This window comes from Lycium barbarum, chromosome 6, assembly GCF_019175385.1.
Source record: "Lycium barbarum isolate Lr01 chromosome 6, ASM1917538v2, whole genome shotgun sequence".
Taxonomy (NCBI): domain Eukaryota; kingdom Viridiplantae; phylum Streptophyta; class Magnoliopsida; order Solanales; family Solanaceae; genus Lycium; species Lycium barbarum.
Window position 1 is genome coordinate 102,091,446 of NC_083342.1, and position 20,224 is coordinate 102,111,669.

The 20,224-nt window shown below is 33.2% G+C and overlaps 3 protein-coding genes across 11 annotated transcripts; 2 read left to right on the forward strand and 1 right to left on the reverse strand.

The window, feature by feature from the left end:
- The first annotated feature begins 1,083 nt into the window (after window positions 1-1,083).
- On the forward strand, window positions 1,084-2,461 carry LOC132599891 (non-specific lipid-transfer protein 1-like). Its single transcript, XM_060313058.1, has 2 exons — window positions 1,084-1,661; window positions 2,118-2,461. Exons 1-2 carry the CDS (start codon window positions 1,309-1,311, stop codon window positions 2,161-2,163), a joined length of 399 nt encoding a protein of 132 aa, XP_060169041.1. The 5' UTR covers window positions 1,084-1,308; the 3' UTR covers window positions 2,164-2,461.
- A 6,488-nt stretch (window positions 2,462-8,949) lies between these two features.
- LOC132645089 (uncharacterized) lies at window positions 8,950-15,099 on the forward strand. 9 transcript variants are annotated; one of them, XR_009583992.1, is made up of 6 exons: window positions 8,950-9,218; window positions 9,717-10,120; window positions 10,420-10,956; window positions 11,402-11,532; window positions 11,627-12,877; window positions 14,719-15,099. XR_009583992.1 is itself a non-coding variant. In XM_060361865.1 (3 exons), the coding sequence occupies exons 2-3, from the start codon at window positions 12,436-12,438 to the stop codon at window positions 14,957-14,959; spliced, it is 468 nt and encodes a 155-aa protein (XP_060217848.1). In that variant the 5' UTR covers window positions 10,963-11,532; window positions 11,627-12,435; the 3' UTR covers window positions 14,960-15,099. The 9 variants fall into 9 exon arrangements, 1 of the variants encoding a protein (XP_060217848.1); XR_009583995.1 differs by lacking the exon at window positions 10,420-10,956 and having other exon boundaries at window positions 8,964-9,218; window positions 11,627-12,197; window positions 12,278-12,877; XR_009583994.1 differs by lacking the exon at window positions 10,420-10,956 and having other exon boundaries at window positions 8,966-9,218; window positions 11,627-12,197; window positions 12,269-12,877.
- A 608-nt stretch (window positions 15,100-15,707) lies between these two features.
- LOC132644277 (uncharacterized) lies at window positions 15,708-16,786 on the reverse strand. Its single transcript, XM_060360865.1, has 3 exons — window positions 16,280-16,786; window positions 16,125-16,148; window positions 15,708-16,004 (listed from the first exon to the last, which is right to left on the reverse strand). Exons 1-3 carry the CDS (start codon window positions 16,784-16,786, stop codon window positions 15,708-15,710), a joined length of 828 nt encoding a protein of 275 aa, XP_060216848.1.
- Between the last annotated feature and the right edge of the window lie 3,438 nt (window positions 16,787-20,224).

Genomic DNA, 20,224 nt, shown 5'->3' on the forward strand with positions numbered 1-20,224 from the left:
TCTTTTTCATTAACAAGGATAGATAACTCGATGATAGAATAAAGTAAAGAAAGAGAGATACCGCCCAAAATATCTTTGTTCAAAGCCATATAATACAATTCCTCAAACACGTATACTATACATAAATGTATGATAACTCAATTTCAAAATACAATTTATAAATATCATGTAGTATAGAGAGAAAAAATTATATATTTTGCAGCTTTTCTATTTCAAAGTGATTCGATTTAGAAGTCTTTATCAGTAAGTCTGAGGATATTGAAATTCTTGAGTGTTTACTCTATATATATATATACACACCTCGTGTTGCATCCCTCCTGTTGTCGCTTGTAGTTACATATTTTTTGCAAAAATAACGTCTGGGCTGAGATGTGAAAAGGACAGACTTTTAGTTAAGCGTGGGCATAGAGGCGGGGGGGGGGGGGGGGGGGGGAGGAAAGAGTTTAATAGAATTTAGAGCGATAGGAATGGTGGATGCGATCATACCAGCAACACGAGGGTAATAGAATTTTCCGCTTCTCTATTTCAAAGTGATTCAATTTAGAAGTCTTTATCAGTAAGTCTAAGGGTATTGAAATTCTTGAGTGTTTACTAAATAAATAAATATATATATATATATATATATATATATATATATTTATAAAAATTGAACATCTTTAGTAAAATTTCTAACTCCGACACTGTTAAATTATTATAGTAAGTAATATGAAGTCAAAAGTTAAGACGGTGATAAAAGAAAAGGACTTTCATTCATACTCTTTTGATGGAAAATGTTATTGTGTAGGAGACCGTTTTTAATAAATCAAATACCACATGATGATGTTATCACTTGCACACATTTTCTCCACTAAACAATTTTCAGTCATATCAAATTCATTCTAATTTGTAGCAGGTTAGCACATTAACACGTAACTTAATTGAATCCTCTACGGAAACAACATTTTAGTTAGTGACTTCAAAGTCAGCGTCATTTTGTGCGGAGAATGAATTACGCAGGGCCTTCCCCAATATATGTGTGCCTCCTTACATGTCGAAATGAAATTAAAGATGTATCATCCTTTCCTTGTCAGAAATTTAGTGGATAATGATCCAAGCTCAAACTAGCCTGACATACAACATTATAAATAAGATCAACTTTGGCTAACTCTACTACAAGAAACAGAAAAAAAAAAAAAAAATCTTCCTCTTTTCCATCATATAAAGAAAATCACAAAAAACATTTATTTTCCAACATCATCATTGTTTATCTTCACCTATCTAAAAATTATAAAGCAGATTACCTGAACCTCGATCGATAGAAACTTCACAATGAGGCCAGCATCATTTTCTCTTGTTATTCTAATTATTTCTTTCTTGCTTTCGCAGCCATCTTCATCGGATGCTGCAGTTAACTGCAACAATATAGCCAAATCATTTAAACCTTGCATAGATTGGGTAGCGACGGGTCACAAAAAAGCTGCGGTGCCTCCAAAAGCTTGTTGCAACGAAATGCATAAACTTAATAACATGGGAATAGATTATAATGCAGAAATAGCTATTTGTGAATGTGTCAAGTCTGAAATGCAAGATCCGAACATCGATGAAAAAATAGCTGACAAACTTACTTGGCATTGTGGAGTCCTCTTGCCCTTCCCTACCGTTCCAAAAGTCAATTGTTCTGAGTAAGTTTAATGAATTTGATTGATGCACTCTTTTAGCTTAACTTCACAATTATATACTTAAAATAGTAACAAAATGGGTGCAAATTAAATGAGTTTTTTCAATCTTTTAAATTAACTGTGGTGGCTGGCCACAACTAGACTAGTTCACGGCGCAACTACTTACTATATATCGATTAAGCTTAGATAGATAGAAAGAAATCACGTAGCACTTTAATTATTTGTCTTTGTTGAGATTACAAATGCATGTAACGGTACTTTAACACACAATTTGGGGAAGTACCGGATGTTTCTTGTGAATAATGAATGTATATATTGTTATGACTATTCGGTCGAAACAGTATTATTACAATCTAGCTATATTCAGTTTTAAGCAATTAGCTCATAAATTGACTAAGACATAATGTTATTTACTAGTACACATTTTGGTGATTGATCATATCATAATTTTTGTGACAGGATAAACGCTACAAATACCAGGAGTCTTAATCAAGATACAAATTAATGAGCCTTGGAGTGATATGATCTTGAGGACTTGAATCAGAATGTGGAATGTTTTCAATCTATTGAACTTTTTCTTTTTGAAAAAATTACATGTAATATTATTACAAATAGCGTTTACTTGATTTGTCTAGAAAATATAATTCCTAAGCAATCATTCTCAAAATAGAAGTTAAATGAGGATCATAACATGCAATATTTGGCTAGGACGGCTGTGTATTCCTTCATTGAAACTATGTATTTCTTGTAAAATATCCAATAACCTTTGTGTGTTTGCCTATTTTCAACTTTTATTTTCAGAATTGTTGTACTGCCTCTAAAGATTATACTATGTTGTATCCTCGTTTGTTATCTGTTTTTTTTTTTTTCCTTTTTTGAAGAAAATAGGAGGGTCACCTTTGCCAACTTATAATCCTTTGCTACCATTTTATTCTGGTGGCCGTAATTTTCTTATATTTTGAAAAAAAAAATGTCTTAATATTCATAACCTTTAATTAGGTGGATACTGGTGGAGTATATATATTAGCAAGGGTAAAGGCGTCATATTGTAATTTTTTTAACATTTATAATAATAGGTAAAAAGAATTGTTACAATAAAATCAAAATAAGGGAGGTATGCGTAATATTGTAAACCACAAGGGAGGTGAGTGTTACAGAGCGAAACTTGAGAGGAGGTCTCTGAAATTATCCCTATTTTTTAACATAATTTGATTTTGATTCATATCTTTCTGAATAACATATATATACATGAGAAGGGTGTATTTACAAAATATGATGATACTTTTCGGTTTACAAAACATACCAATAGATTTGTTACATAACATATACGGAAATTTTCGCTCAAAATTTTGTGTATGAAATGTGTATATCTCGCTCAAAGCTTAAAAATTTTACTCAGAATTTTGTGTATGAAAAATGTATGAAATGTGTATATCTCACTCAAGGCTTAAAAATTTCACTCAAATTTTCGTGTATGAATAGTGAAATAGGTATGAAATATGTATTATCTCTCGCTTAAGGATTAGAATTTCGCTTATATTTTTATGTATAATTTTCAGTTAGATTATATACAACTTTCATATAATATTCATACAAGTTTAATACAACAACAAGAACATAGGAAACATAATAATGATAATGATGATGATGATGATGATGATGATGATATAATAATAATAATAATAATAATAATAATAATAATAATAATAATAATAATAATAATAATAATAATAATAATAATAGTAATAATAGTAATAATAATAATAATAATAATAATAATAATAATAATAATAATAATAATAATAATAATCTGAAACATAAGTCATGATTCTACCATCATTCATACAGTTTTATGCTTTACATAATTCACGATTCTACCATTATTCATACAACTAATTACCCAATCTCTTATGAGCGCAACTATTAAAAACCATAATAATTAGAAAACTTTCCAGAAACTAATTCTAATCTCTAATCATGTAAAACCTAAAAACATAAACACAAACTAATTATTCAACAGATTCGTCAAATTATCCTTCATGGAATCCAAAACCCACACTCTCACAGCAAATTAAATCATCAAGGACTACTGCAATAATGTGTATACACCAAATGGAACCAAAACCCATGCCTTAAGGGCCATTTTGATAATTTTTTCGAAATTATGATATGTTGTACAACAATTCTACTATCTAGCTTACTGCAGTATTCTTACTTTGAAAATAACAAAGCGAACGAACTAAGAGATGATCTTAGCAATCTGAACAAATGGGAAAAAAAAAGAGGATTTATTTTTAAATTCCGTCTAATATAGAGATGCAGGGCTCAAGAACATGTTTGCCTTTGCTAAATGGCTTATTAGACGGCCCATATTTGCTAAAGATTTATCAGCGTGCTTGGAAGAAAATTCACGAGCACTTATATCCGAAGTTTGATGTTCTGTATATTCGTGGGAATTGGAATATTAGCGCATCATACATGAAATTGGAATTTCAGCCCATAATATAGGGAAAAGGGTGGGCTTTTAATTTTTTCAGATCTGCTATGTTTTGTAATTAAGTTGGTATATTTTATAAATAAGGAAAAGTATTCTTATGTGTTGTAATATAAAATCTTAACAAGTATTTCTATGTTATTTTTCCTTTAAGAAATGAGCTCAAGGCCTAAAGTCCATTAGTGTATTAGGGATAAATAATGGTAAATTTAAAATTTAACGAAATTATACAAAATATTTAAAATCATTTATAAAAATTAATATATTGCATTAATATTTTTATATATATATTTTGTCGGTTTGGTTCAGTTTTTTTTACTAAATCAAACCAAACTAATCATTTTTAGATTTTTTAAAATTTAAAACCAAATCAAGCCCGAAAAGGTATTGATTTATTTAATCGATTTGGGTAGGAATTCAACTTTGATCCATTTTTTTACCAAATGAACACCCCTATTTTCAAGTATAAAGATCATTATATTTTAGTTGGCGTGAAGAAATGTGAGCCAAAACATATTGATTTTCACCAATCAAATTGTTTAGCAAAAGAAATAAAAAAGAAAAAAAATCAACTATAAATCACAGAAGCTTTAATCACCACGTATCAATCTTCACTTGTGATAGAGCATGGAGTAGATTAGCACAGATGCATGCGCAATACCCATTCGAGAGGATGAGTCCGGAACCAAAATGACCCCAAAAAAGACTTTTTGAACCAAAATATCTCAATAAAAAAAAGTGACATAAGTACCTTTAACGCAGGAATTCGCTAAAGGATTTAACCGTAACGGCGCGGTTAAGTCCTTTAACGCAGTAAAATATTGCGTTATAGAACCCAATAAAAAAAATCTATAACACAGTATTTTACTACGTTATAGAAACAGTAAAAAAAAAAAAAAAATTGGCCAACTTTATTTTTTGAAAAGGTGCCCAAAGTTAGTTTTGTTTGAAAGCTTTAGATTTAAGTGTTCTATTTTTATAAGGTTATTTTAGTCAACTTTATATGTCGAGAAAATTAGTCAGCTTTATTTTGAAAAATTGAAACTACATAAGTGAAATTGACATTCACAGTTATATTGTTCCGGGATTTTTACGTTGAAATCTATTACGTATCATTATATTATAAGTAAAGAAAACTAAAAACTTCAAGCCAATTTGGAGGAAAATTGAAATTGAATAAGATAACAAGTGTTTTTTTTAAAATCAGCTCGGCCGCGTAGATCTCGAAAAAATGCGCAAGATAAAAAAAAATCGCATAAAACGGACATTCCAGCGCAAAGTTATGACCATCTAAGATTTGACCACTTTATAACTAGTTTTTCTCCGTATATTTTTTAGAATTAGATTTATATTCAAAATAAAGTTATGTCTTGATTAAAAAATAACACACTTAAATCAAAACCTTAAAAAATAAAACACTTAAACCTAAAGTTTCCAAACAAAACTTACTTCGGGTACCTTTTTAACCCCTAAAACGACGATCCGAACGCTTACTTATCCTTGATGTATTGAGCCTACATTATAGTATGCAGAAAAAAAATCAGGTTGTATATAAAATATTGGCGTTTCTGAGTCTTGACACTAGACTAATCGTTAGTCAAAGCATGAAAAAAACACTAAGTGTTGCAAAGAAAAGATTTATTAAAATAAGATGTTGCGATCTTTTTATGGAAAAAAACACTAAGTGTTCATTAAGTGTGTTATTTTTTAATGCGTAACTTTATTTCAAATATGTTGCAAAAAAAAAAATCGCGTAAATCGGACGTCCGTGTGCAAAAAATCGTGTATATTCGAAATAAAGTTACGCTTTAAAAAATAACACACTTAAATCTAAACCCTAAAAATAAAAAACGTTAAGCTGATGACAACAAGTCTTCAAACAAAAATGGACGTCTATGTATATAGAACACTTAAACCTAAAGTTTTCAAACAAAACTTACTTTGGGCACTTTTTCAACCCCTAAAATGACGACCGAACGTTTACGTATCCTTGATGTATTGAACCTACATTATTGTACGCAGAAAAAAATATTAGGTTCTATATAAAATATTGACATTTCGGAGTCTTGATACACGACTAATCATTAGTCAAAATATGGAAAAAAAAAACACTAAGTGTTGCAAAAAATAAAGTTGGCAATTTTTTTTTTTTTAACTGTTTCTCTAACGCAATAAAATATTGTGTTATAATTTTTTTTTTACTGGGTTCTATAACGCAGTATTTTACTGCGTTAAAGGACTTAATCGCGCCGTTACGGTTAAGTCCTTTAGTGCAGTAAATTACTGCGAAGGTACATATATCACCTTTTTTTTGAAATATTTTGGTTCAAAACGTCTTTTTTGGGGTCATTTTGATTCCGGACTCGAGAGGACTTGGTTCACCTCCAGTACTCAATCCCTTCAATTGTGGGTTAACTTTATTACATGTGTCCCCTTAAAAATTGGACGGTTCAGTTTTGATTACTTAAACCAAATTTTTATGCGCTCTCTCTTAAGTCTCCACTACCAGACAACAAACCTTGCTCGTCTCTTCCAAATCTTTCAATAATAGCTCATCGAATTCTCTTACACCACATCAAATCAGAAGTAGCAGTTCCACTGTATTGTGTGGGTATATGAAAGATGACAATTTTGAAGTGTATGGTTAAATTCGATGCCGAAGTTGGTTCCATGGGTACTGGGTTTTATATACTTTGTTAGATTTTTATATCTGAGGAAGAAGATGGAGTTGAAAGAGTATAAAATTGGCATGGCTGATATTTTAATTGAGATTTAACAATAGATCTATATTTAGTTTATATATTTTCTTAGGTTTTCATAACTCTACAGAGTTTATTTCTCCAAGAGAGAACAACAGAATCAGTCTAATAGCCATTAGTGTAACTGTGCAAGAATATACTTATGGTGGTCAGTGGAGCAAATTAGTCTGATGATAAGATCCATAATTTTTGGGTATCCAAGAATGTGCCTATTTTTTTATTCATATCAAGATACAGAGATTTTGCTTTTTTTATATATAAAAAAAAAAAAAAATCACGTGAATCTGCAAATCTTCATAGCATCTGCTACTTGTTATTCTTCGTCGATTTCTGATCCAAAATTACTTAAGTTGAGAGAAAGAACGTTTTGATATAGAAGATTAGATAATTATTGACCATGGTTAAAAATGATTAGTTAATTAATATATATATATACAAATCTGAACCATCCAATTTTTAAGAGGACACGTGTAAACTATTTAGCCCACAACTGGAAGAAATGGAGGAATTGACTACTGGAGGGAGCCAAATCCCCATGTGAGATTACTTTGTTTTTCCACATATTATACTCCCTCCATTCTATAATAAGTGATGTCTTGGGTGTGTTTGGTATGACCAATTTTTTTCATGTTCGTTTAGTTAAAAATTTTGTAAATTTTTTTTTTAGGAAAATAAATTTCTCGAAAATTGTGAAAATGACTTCCCTAATAAAGTAACGAAAACAAATCCACAAGTGCATTCCATTAATCACTCTACCACCACCTAACCTCCAAACCCCAACCACGCCCACCATCCCACACCCCTCATAAAAAAAATTAATTTTATTTTGAATTTTTTTTTTTTTTTTTTTTTTTTGTTTTTTGCACCACCCACCCCCAACCACTCCCGCACCCCATCCCACACCCCCCCCCCCCAGATTTTTTTTTTAACTTTTTCTTCTGGGTTTTCTACACCAACACATCACCCCCCACCACCCCTAGCGAGGACACCCCGCCCACCCTCACGACCCCTCTCCCTCGAGACCCAACCACCTCTTCCAAAAAAAATAATTTTTTTTTTAATTTTGAAAAGTTTTCTTTTTTTATTCTCTACACCCACCCCCTACCCTCTCCCGAATTTTCTACTTCCTATTTAATTTTATCTTTACTAAAAAAATTATAAAAATTGCAAATTTGCATGGTTAAAAATTAAAATTTTTGGAGGGGATGGTGGGGTGTCGGGGGGGTTGTGTTGGTGCAAAAAACCCAGAATACAAAATTTAAAACTTTAAAAAAAAATTAGGGAGGGGGGGTTGGTGTGGTATCAGTCCACGAGCCGGGGGGTGAATGTGGTGGTGTAGAAAATCCAGAAAAAAATTTAAAAACTTCAAAAAAAAATTAATTTTTTGGGGGGGGGGTGGGGGGGGGGTTGAGGTAGGTAGGGGGTTGGTGTGGTATGGGGAGGTGGGGTTGGGGTGGAGTTGGTGGGGCTTAGGTGGGTATTTTTCAGAAAATATTTTCTACCAACCAAGCGAACATGAGAAAATAAGTAAGAAATTTACTTATTTTCCACTATCCAAACGAACATGAGAAAATAAATAGAAATTCACTTAGTTTCCAAGAACACATTTTTCAGAAAAACATTTTCCTTGGAAAACGTTTTCCTCCATACTGAACACAACCCTTAGGCTTTTTATTTTGTTTCAAAATAAGTGGTGTTTTAGATTTCAAGAAGAAATTCAATCTTATTCTTTCAAACTTATCCTTATTTATAAACAAGAATCATTAAATAGTTTTTCTTTTTTTGGGCATTAATTAGGGGTAAGTTAGTAAAAACTCTCATAATTTTTTAGAAATAAGTAATTTCTTAAGGGGTGTGCATAAGCTAAAAGCATTACTTATTATGGAATTGAGGGATAGTATGGTAAATTGAGCCAAAAGAAAAACAACTCGTTTCGGTTCCGAGCTCGTGCCATTGATGACACACATAACAATGAGCCGCTTATTATAAATTTTTTTGGGCAAACTCGACATACAAACAAACCCCACATGGCACCTTCCACACCTGCACATGTAAATCCTACGTAAGGTGTAAGCATACATGCATATTTTTAAGAGTTAGTTACACTGTATGTTAATTGGGGCGCAATTACAACCAAATTGGGCTCATATTTGAAGTTCTTACCCGCAGTAGCCCACACTCAGTGTAAACTTAATTTACTTTACACTCTGTTAGCCCATTACACTTAAAAGATATTTTCAACCTCAGTTCCGTTACTTTCTCTTCTTTCTTCCTACTTCTTCTTCACGATTTCAACTTCAAGCTCAGGTAATGATACTTCCCCATTCTTCCTTTTTGCTGATCTATGTTTTCCTTCGTACATGTATATCAACTATCATTATTTCCCTCATTTTTTCATAGTGGTTATAGGATTTTTTTTTTTTTATTTTTTTTTATTTTTTAGCTTTTGTTGAGTTTTTTTTGTTTTGATTTTAGTATGCATGTTCGTTCTTTTTTTTTTTTGTGAATTTTGGTAGAATGTGGGTTGATTTGGTTATTTTTATGATTTGTTTTTTAATTTTGGTGGAATGTGGGTTGATTTTGGTCGTTTTTTAGGGTTTGTTTCTGAATGTTGGTAGAATGTGGGTTGATTAAGTTGTTTTTATTATTTGTTTCTGAATTTTGGTAGAATGTGGGTTGATTTTGGTCATTTTTTAGGGTTTGTTTCTGAATTGTGGTAGAATGTGGGTTGATTTGGTTGTTTTTATGATTTGTTTCTGAATTTTGTTTCTAACTATCATGTTTGCTTTTTCCTGGAGTATGAAGGTCAAAATGTCTGTATCTAGAAGTTGTTTGAAGATTGCCGGTAGAGGGATTGAATACAATACTGGCATATCGAGCAATTTGCCTTCGACCCCTGATGTTGCAATTGATGATGATTTCGAGTCCCCTGTTGTTCGTACAAAGAGTTGTCAACAAGAAAGCACACGAATCACCTGCTTGCAGCTGAAGAAGGTTGATAACCTTGTTAAGAATATCAAGCCGACGACTAAGAAATGTGGTCGACCTGAGAAAGCTAAAGTGAGGTTGAAACTTGTCGATAAAGATGATGCTACTAAAAAAAAAAGAGAAAGGTCGTCAATGTTGCTAAATGTAGTTCTTATGCATTATCGAAAGAACAAAGGGAATCTATTCGATGTAAATTTAATGAAAGAAAATCTCAGTTGAAGGTATCCTTTCTATCACTTATCTGTCTAACATCTCTGTTTCATTTGAAGTAACATAGTTTAACTGGGAATGAATAGCATGTAGTCAATTTGGTTAGCATACTTGGTTTTAGTAATAACAAAAAGGTTTTAGTATTAAAATTTGATGCGATTTAGATAAAATGTGTTTTTGTATAGGCTTGTATAGTGTTTGCATAACTTGTATAATTCTGTATACGTATATGCTTTTTTGATATTTTCCTCAACTGTGTTTGTATCTCTTTTTGTTTACTGATTTCTTTATTCTCTTTTCTTCAATGGAGGTCGGTGACTTCTATATACAACTGAATGAACATTTTCGGACTAGGATTAGTTGTCATACGAAGACTGATATTATCGGCTTTTTGAGGGAATACTTGAGTGATATGCAACTTCAAATCTTCTGTGATAGTTGTTTTGGATATTTCTTAGGCCTTCCTGCTTTTAAGATTCAGAACCAGCTTATACATTGCATGTTACTGAGAGAGGTTGTCCCCGGTGCGTTAAGAGAGTTGTGGATTAAACTCAATGGTTGTATATTGAGTTTTGGTATTGGAGAGTTTGCTGTTATTACTGGTTTAAAGTGTCTTGAAGATGATGCAACTATGTATGACAAACCAAGTGCCAGTAGGTTGATGGAAACAGCAAACTCTCCAAGATGGGTTTGATGTTATTCATCCACCATTTCTTATTCTCGGATACCAATGATCACTCCATCACCAAAGCAGATTTTGATATTATTGAAAGTGGTAAATATCAGACTTATGCTTGGGGGGGAATATGCTTTGAAGAGATTCTCAAAACAACAACGGATAAACAGTGTGAGTTTTTGACAATGTACAGGCTTGGAGGGTTCCCGCTTACATTACAGACATAGTTTTTCGAATGTTGTTCTATAGTCGATAAAAAACTCGTTGTTCGTGTTGGCAATAATGTGCCACGTATTCTTAACTGGAAAGTGACTGATTCTCCGACGTATACGTTCTTGACTGATGATGTGTTCATGCCTAGTATCGACAAAGTAAAATGCCTAGTATCCTTTTTTATCAAATTCTCTGATACAAGATTATATATACTATACAAAATTAACCTATTTTTTGCTGTTTGTAGATGAAGTACTGCAACATTTCTGCTACCATTGAGGAAAAAATAAACTAGAAAATTGCTACATTTTTTGAAGCTATCAATGCTGACCATGTTTCTTCATGGGGTTTGCCCATTTTTTATAATGAAGATTCTAACATTTCACCCCCACCACATCCTCAGAATATGGAGCAGCAGCTTAAACAACCTCATCCTCAGAATACGGAACAACAACCGTATTAAGATGCTATCCTTCTGGGAGCAGTGATGGGTTGACGGCTGAAGTTGCTCAGTTGAGGAGCGACGTTTCAGAGGTACTGCATCTTTGATATCTTTGTAGCTTGTCAGTTGTGTTTTTTTGTATACACATGCTTGTTAATTTAATTTATGTTGTTTTCCTTTTCCTAGCTTACTGGTAAAGTTGTGGCACTCAACACTTACATCGTATCTTCCTTTGGAGTCATATTCAAGCATCTAAAAATTAAGCAACCGAGTGATCAAGGCAATGCTGATGAGGACAGTACATCTGGGCTAGGCAATGATGGGTTTGACAATAATGATTATGTTCCACCTCCTTCCCCCCTCTCCCTTCCCGAACATCGCATGATCTAAATATGCAAGGTGACCAAACAACGTCAAGTGTCAAGGGAAATGGAGAGGGTACTGATGTCCCCCCCCCCCCCCCCCCCCCCCCCCGGGGAGCAAGTGCATGACCTAAACATGCGATCTGACCAAAATGCATCATGTGTCAAGGGAAAGTAGCAAATTACTGATGGTCTTCCTGGAATGTTTTCGTCCTGTACTTGGTTTTTTTTTTTCTGCCTTCGGATTGAAACCTTTTGATTAATCTTTTTCTCTGTCTAAGTGGTAGCAAGTGATGGTGTTGAGCCCTCCGAGCAAGTGCATGAAGTAAACATGCAATCTAACCAAACAAAATCAAGTGTCTAGGAAAATGAGGAAGTTACTGATGGTCATCTTGGTATTTTTTAATGAACTTTCTTTTTCTTTCTCTGCCTTCATATTTTTATTAATCTTTTTCCTCTTTCTAAGTGGAAGCAGTTGATGGTATCAAGGACGATCCTTGGTATGGTTTTACTGATGGAGAGTTTGCCAATATAAAGATGTCCCAGTTTGTGCTCCCTAGACCTTGGGATATTAGTGATGAAGAGGTTGGTAAGATAAAGATTTCCTAGATTGGGCTTCCTATACCACTCGTCATGGAAGTAGAAGAAAAAGACGTGACTCCAGAAAAATTGGCACGAAAAAAATTTCCAAGAAAATTAGCCCAAGATCCATATGTGGAAAATTTTGATTCGGGTACATCTAAGTGTATTTTTGATATCAAGCATCCTTTCATGAGTGACATTGATGATCTTTATGCCTTGTCGGGTTTGGCCCAAGAGTTTGTGGAATTCGTTGAGGATGGGATGAATATGACACGACGGTAACTTTTACTCATTTTACGCTCTTTATGTTCTGGTTTTTACACTTTGCAAATTTCCCAGGGGTGTTCTTTTCTTCATGATTTTTAAGTCCCAAAACTCTGTATCGTGATGGAAAAATGATCTGCCCGAAGATTTTATTTTCGGCTCCTGTCATATAAACACGAAGGACTGGTTCAAGGCGCTTGCACATAGTGGTCGACCTTTAAAGGACACGGTATTACCACCTTTTCTATCGTAAAATGTATATATTTGTTTAATTGTGTATAGTGGGAGTATATGTCCTAATGTACATAAACAGACATGCTTTTGCATATGTTTGTATAAATCTGGATATGTGAGCGTATACTTTTCTATATGTTTGTATATTTACTTTTGTCCAACAAAAGAAAAGATAGTAGCACAGCTAAGTATAGATCAATGTCTGTATATTTTTGTATAAATCTGTATATGTGTTGGGTTGACTGTTTCTAGTATGTTGAATGTTTACTTTCGACTACTCATTTTATAAATAATCAATGATTTTATTCCGAGTCGCTGAGTTTCTTGGTATTCTTGCTTGTTCTAATTCTGGTTTCAACATTTAATTTCTTAAGTAAAATGCTTTGTATATGCTTGAATATGCTTTGTACTGTTTGTCTGAGTGCTGGTGAATTGTTGTAGTTACTGAACATTTGCAAGAATGGCCTAGCCAATAAATAGATCAAGTATGGCATTATATCATATCTAACCATAAGAACTTCATTATCTGATGCCACTGCCAAGTTTGAAAAACTGCATCTATGTAGCAGCAATTTGATGAACCTGCATATCTGCAAATTTAAAAACTTTGATAATCTGTAGACAACACTTGGTTCATTTTGTGTCAAACTTGAGTCCCATGTCATTTCCTGTACCAAGTGAATCAATGGAACCATAGCACTGATCTTTAGTAATCCTTTTTGTATCACATCATATCCCAAGTGATTAGGATCAGTAACACAACTATGAACCAGGCATTTGCTGACTTAAACTGCAGTTTCCATACCACAGTATCATGTAACAAGCAGTGGTATGCATAATCTGTAAATGTGAGTGTATACATTTGTATATGTTTGTATATTTACTTTTGTCCAACAAAGAAAAGATAGTAGCAGAGCTAAGTATAAATCAATGCCTGTATATTTTTGTATAAATCTGTATATATGTTGGGTTGGTTTTTGCTAGAATGTTGAATGTTTACTTTTGACTACTCATTTTATAAATAATCAATGATTTTATTCCGAGTCGCTGAGTTTCCTGGTATTCTTGTTTGTTCTAATTCTAGTTTCAAGATTTAATTTCTTAAGTAAATGCTTTGTATATGCTTGAATATGTTTGTATAAATCTGTATATGTGCATGTATACTTTTGGTATATGCCCGTATTTGTTTGTATTTTTTGGTTTATGTGTTGTATATTCAGCGTTCTTCTTTTCTTGTCTTAGCATTTGGATGTCATATTTTACTATCTGAGGAAGAAGGCAAAATATGGACCTACTCTTGCCGTAAAGTTTACTATAACTGACTTTTATTTCAATAAGAAGCCTTATTTACTCTATATGGAGTTTGAGAAAAAAGGTCAAGATTTTTTCTGTGATCCCAAAAGAGCATGAAGTAGAAAAGTACATTAAAGGTTGTTGCTGTGATACAAATGTAGCTTGGCACAAAGTTGATCATGTGTTATTCCCGATTTATGTCGATCGGGGAAAATCTAAATTGGGACATTGAGTTTTGGGTGTCTTTACCTTCAGTGATTGGTGCATCCATGTGCATGACTCCCAACGGGATTCAAAAAATGATAAACTTGTTATGAAAACTCTGTTACTTTACAAAACATTGCTACCATACTTCCTAGAAAAGTCAAAATTCAATGTTGAGATGGGCATTGACAAAACTCAAAGTGATGCTTTATTGATAAATCTGGTAGATAACCTGCCATAACAAATCAATAGATATCTTTTTCTATTCACTTTATTTTACTTTACTATTTTTACTACTTTTATATTAACTCATGGATAATATTTTTTTTTTGTTTACAGTGATTGTGGAGTTTTTGTTGTTGTCTTTGCTGATTATTTCATGCATGGTAAAGAAATCACAAAAGACAATATTGACATTGAGGTACATCGCACCAGGTATGGATCCTTGTTGTGGGATTATGGAAGAAAAAACAAAAGGTTGATGCAACTAGCGGGACTAAAGAAGTTACTGGCAGATGGTTCGGGAGGAGGAAGAGGAAATATGAGGAAAAGTAGGGGGCTGCATATCAATGCTTTTTAAATTTTACTTAGATGTTTTGAAGCGGTAATGTAAAGTAAAGACAATGTGGCTTTTGGAAGGGAATTTGACTAAGCTGTTTTGATGCAATACTGTAAAGTACAATGATGTTGCTAACCAATGAAATGCACTTTTATTGTGTACCTTTGTGATGATTACTGAGTGTTGAAAGGTTTTATTTTACGGTATCACAGGTTCTCAAGTAATATCTGCTGATCTTGGGCAATTTGCATCCTCTTTTTAAGGGGATATACGTGATTATACAAGATTATACAAAAAGTTATAGATATCTTATGAACTCTATTTGTCATTGTGAGAAAGTTTTCCTATGAACTCAAGAAAACCAGTACTTAAAGTTATGCATCTTTATACATATACAACACATTTTTTCACTATTTTTAAAGTGATTCCATTCCCCTCATATCTATCACTTTTAACTAGAAAGATCCATTTCAGGGGATATACATGATTATACAATATTTATACAAGAGAATACATGTATAATGAAACATATGTAAGAGAATTTGTATATAGTCTAAAGCGAAACGCTTTTTATTGACCAGTGCAACACAATATAGAATTTTAGTGGCATAGGAGCAACGTTATTGACAAGCAAAACAATTTTGTTTATGAATGTTAACTACCCAACATGTTTTCCTACTGTGACCAAGAAATGAAAATTTCCTCTTCTTTTTCGCTTTCTCTGAAGACAGTTGGAGTCTTTTCTTTCTTAGCTTTCCTGCATTTCTTCTCATTTTGGTGGTAGGACCACATTCTCTAGCACCTCTCTCGGGATCACCCATGTACTCTCATTCGGAATAGGATATACTGGAGTTTCATAAGTTGCAAGGATATGATTCCTTCTATAGTAAAATGAGCAATAATCGGCTGGCGTTAATTTATTGAGCTTTATAACCGCCAAAGCATGTGGACATGGAACTTCATCCATCTGGAATCGCCCACAACTACATATTCCATCTTCAAGGCATACAATGTTTCGCTTTACTCCTTCAAATACAGTGTATAACTTGCATGTAGCAGGCTTTACCTGCAATTTTTTTAAAAGAAAAGCCGCAGTATTTTATACAAAAATATACAAGATTATACAAACATATGCAATATTATACAGGCATATACAAAATTATACAAGCATACCTTCCTTTATTACCATCACTATCTCAATCTCAAAAGGCTAAACAGAACAAGAGCAAAACAGAAGGCAATACTACTACTAATGCGAATTATAAAAACAGATATGTATATGTCAAACAATTATACAGAATTATACAGGATTATACAAAATTATAAAGGATTTTAACTAGCCGTCATTTTCTGTGTTGCGATCAGATTAACCCCAATGAGTTTGTCATACTTTTTGCCAAGCGCGGTGGACGATTTCATTGCTTTTTTCCGACTATAGTAGTTCCATTGTTGTATCAAGTTTGTCATGAACTCCATCACACGCATTATTGGCATGTCTCTAGCATGTTTGTTTGATGAATTAATCGACTCCGCAATATTTGAAGTCATGACCATCGATCTTTTCACTTTTGAGTGTAACATGGACCACCTTTCGTACCCAATTTCATGCAAGTAACCAGGCACCCTCTCATCAAATTTAGATATTTCCGTCATAAAGTATTCAAATTTCTGAATGGTGCAAGCATTAGCCACAACACAGAAGACATCATGCAACTGGTCCTTATGTTTCTCGAATTGATCTGATATGTTTCCCCACAAGTGAAATATACAGAAGCAATGTGGAATTTCTAGATATACAGCTGTTGTGGCATTTAAGATTCCCTTGTGTCTGTCTGAAACTATACACATCCCTTCTCACACTCCGAAAGCACCCTTTAGTTGAATGGAAAACCACTTCCAAGATTTATTGTTCTCAGGATCCACAATTGTGTAAGCAAGCGAAAGGATTTTACCTGACAAATAATGATGATTAGCATGTAAAAGAAGCACTCAAAAATTCCATGTCTTTATAGTATTTTTATCAAATCTGAATTTACTAGTCTCTAAAAACCAGAAAACTAACCAGTCTTTTGATGAGACTTCTACAAAAGATGAAAAAGACATTTGCATTAACTCTTGTGTCAAGATTCTATAATGGCCAGTTATTATATTAGGAGTTCTCATTTAAAATACAAGAATATACAACTTTTTTATACAGGCTGCAATCACAAAATAGATACAGTCAACTCACCAGCTCCATCTTGTGTGCAAGAAGCCAATATGGTACCCTTGTATGCTACTTTAAGAAAGCTTCCATCAACTACCATTATTGGCCTGCAATATTCCCACCCCTTGATGCATGCGAACAGCGAAACAAATACATAGAGAAAGCATCCTTCTTCTAATTTGTGCAATTTTGTAATTGTTCCTGGATTTGACTGCTTCAAAATACAAGTATTTCGGCGCCTCCCTATAAGAATCACGTGGGTTTCCTCTTACCACTCCATTGCTATTTATTTAGCCCTCCACGCTTTCATATCGCTCAATTCAACCCCGTGTTGCTTTTGTATGTCACTTATAATATCATTTGCAGTGTAAATTGTTTTTGGATCAACACATTTGTCCTTGATTATACTAGCAACTACTTTAGAAGTAGCATGACGTTGTGTCAAGAATCTTTCACTAAACGAGCATGTATGAACATTATTGAAACTACTCACCTTGAATATTTTGATTTGAAAAAACAAACACAATCTTCATCCACACATGAAAGGTGATACCTATTGTTAAAGAACATTTAATTATTATATACAATTTTATACAAGACAAAAAAATCCAGGAAACATGATATTCAAGTTTTTATACACATATATCCAGGGGGAATCAAAATCAATATACATTGATATACAGGTTTATACACATATATCCAGTGTGGGAATCACAAATCAATACACATTGATATACAAGTTTATACACATATATCCAGTGGGGGAATCACAAATTAGTATACATTGACATACATGTTTATACACATATATCTAGTGGGGGAATCACAAATCAGTACACATTGATATACAAGTTTATACACATATATCCAATGGGGGAATCACAAACCAGTACACATTGATATACAGGTTTATACAGTTTTGTACACATAACTTTGTCAATATACATATTTATTTGTCAATATACATATTTATACAAAAATATAACAGAATATACACCTATAACTGTACCTTGATTTACTTGATCACTTCACCTTAAACTGGAAATTATTCCGAACAGCATAGTTATGCATCACACTAACAACAGTTTCCTTGTTCTTATAAACCTGATCCTCCTCAACCTCTTTGTGTAACATATCATCTATTATACCAAAATCCTTGTTTTCAATATATTCCTTATCACTTTCATACCCAATCATATCTATTGTATCAACCTCTTATACAAAATTGCCTCTATTTAAACCACTCGAGCTTGTAGCAACTGAATCATTCTCAACCTCCTTCACTGTGACATAGAGTGCAAAGTTGGTAAAATCTGGATTTTCCTTTTTCAATTCGATATAGACCGGAACTCCACTATCATTGCAGATTAGGATAGGCATCAACCCATCCCTTGGAACAAACTTAATTTCTAATGCATTCAACTGAGTATTTAGTCTGATCTTCTTTGAAATTGCTTCAACTAAATTTTCAAAGTTGAAGATAGCCCCAATAGCAATACAATCAGCAACAAAATTGACAAATTTATTGTCATTAGTCCATTGATCATTACGAAGAAGGTATACAGGATAAATCTCCATTGAAACAAGTTGAAATCACGAATTGCAGCAAAAAAAATTGAAATCACTAATTGCACAATAAGGATGTAGATGAAGTTTTTCAAACCATTAATTGCAGAAAAAACTAGAAACAATCATTGATTTCTTTCACCAATTGCTAATGTATATAAAGTGTTCGAGCTGCATTAGGTATGATTTTGAAGTATCGATGTATATGAAGTATTAAAGGAGAGAGAATGGAGGCAACACAATACGGACAAAGATGGGGATACCAAAATAACGGAAAAAACGTTGGTTCTTTTAGATGTAAGAATGGGCCTATTGTATTTTTGGGCCAACGAATTGTAATGTAAAGTTTGGGCCATTTTTTTTTTTTTTTTTTGCAATGTATATGTCCCAATTGTATATGTAAGTTTTTTCCCTTTTTTTAAAGGCGAAATAATTAGACGATCCATTTAAGTTGTCACTAATAATCAGTTGAAACGTTTTAATTATAATGGGCAATTTGTAGAATTGGCCTTTGATGGGGTTGGTTTTTATTTTTGGCCCTCAAATTAGTGGTCTTTAATTTATAGTCTTCGCTACAAGCTTCTTGATTCCAAGTTCGAACTCCCTCTTAGTCAAAAAAAAATTAAAAAAAAAATCGCAAGGCATAAGTTGGGATTCGCAGGGCACCAACTTATGCCTTAAGGCCAAAAAAAAAAAATTGTCGAAATTTTGCAAACCTCTGCCTTAAGGCATAAGTTGGGGTCCAACTTCTCCAACTTATGCCTTGCGAATCTCAACTTATGGTTCACGTTTTTTTTTTTTTTTACTGAGTCTGGGTTCATACTCAAGACCTTTGGGTGTTAAGCGAAGGGAAAATATTAATGACCACCAATTTGAGGGGCAAAAATTAAAGACCATCTCAAAAGAAGGGTAATCCGCGCAAAAAAAATGAATTATAATAGTGATCAGGCAGGTACTTCTTCATGCAACTAATGTTGTAAACCGGGATAACTCAAATACTGCTTATGGGCCAGTTATCTGGACAGAGGCTGGCCAAGCTGTTAGGCCAGGGGCTACACCACGAATGGGCTAGTCATTTGGACAGCCCAACAAGATATTTGTTTGGGATCCAGGTTGATTTATATATAACGCGTTGTGGGAGCAAATGGGTTCATGAGTAATATGAAAGAAACTGTATGTTTCTCTCGTCCCCTTTCTCTCATAGTCTTAACTTCTCATCCCCATTTTTATATCTATCATTAGTTACTTGATTTCAGTCTTTTTCATTATAATTGAGTAGTTTGAGTGTTAAAGTTGTAATTTAGCAATCAGTGGTTATATATATTTGTGTTGAGAATTCGGGTTTTTTCAACTAACTTAGTAAAATATATGTTTTGCACTTAGACTGAAGGAGTTAATTCCCTAAACTGTCACCCATATTTTGATAATTGCCTCATAATATCACTTTTGTTTCATTTAAGACTAGAATATGAATATCTAAGGGTGGGCTTTCGGGCCGTCGGATTGAATATGAA

Excerpts from the sequence above, each read along its gene's own strand:
- LOC132599891 (XM_060313058.1), top strand. The coding sequence starts at position 1,309 with ATGAGGCCAGCATCATTTTCTCTTGTTATTCTAATTATTTCTTTCTTG. Across the intron at positions 1,662-2,117 it reads CCAAAAGTCAATTGTTCTGA|GATAAACGCTACAAATACCA; the intron begins GTAAGTTTAATG and ends TTTTTGTGACAG.
- LOC132645089 (XM_060361865.1), top strand. The coding sequence starts at position 12,436 with ATGGAAGTAGAAGAAAAAGACGTGACTCCAGAAAAATTGGCACGAAAA. Across the intron at positions 12,663-14,718 it reads GGGATGAATATGACACGACG|TGATTGTGGAGTTTTTGTTG; the intron begins GTAACTTTTACT and ends TTTTGTTTACAG.
- LOC132644277 (XM_060360865.1), bottom strand. The coding sequence starts at position 16,786 with ATGTGTATAGTTTCAGACAGACACAAGGGAATCTTAAATGCCACAACA. Across the intron at positions 16,149-16,279 it reads TCGCAACACAGAAAATGACG|CCTTTTGAGATTGAGATAGT; the intron begins GCTAGTTAAAAT and ends TGTTCTGTTTAG. Across the intron at positions 16,005-16,124 it reads TTGAGATTGAGATAGTGATG|GTAAAGCCTGCTACATGCAA; the intron begins GTAATAAAGGAA and ends AAAAAATTGCAG.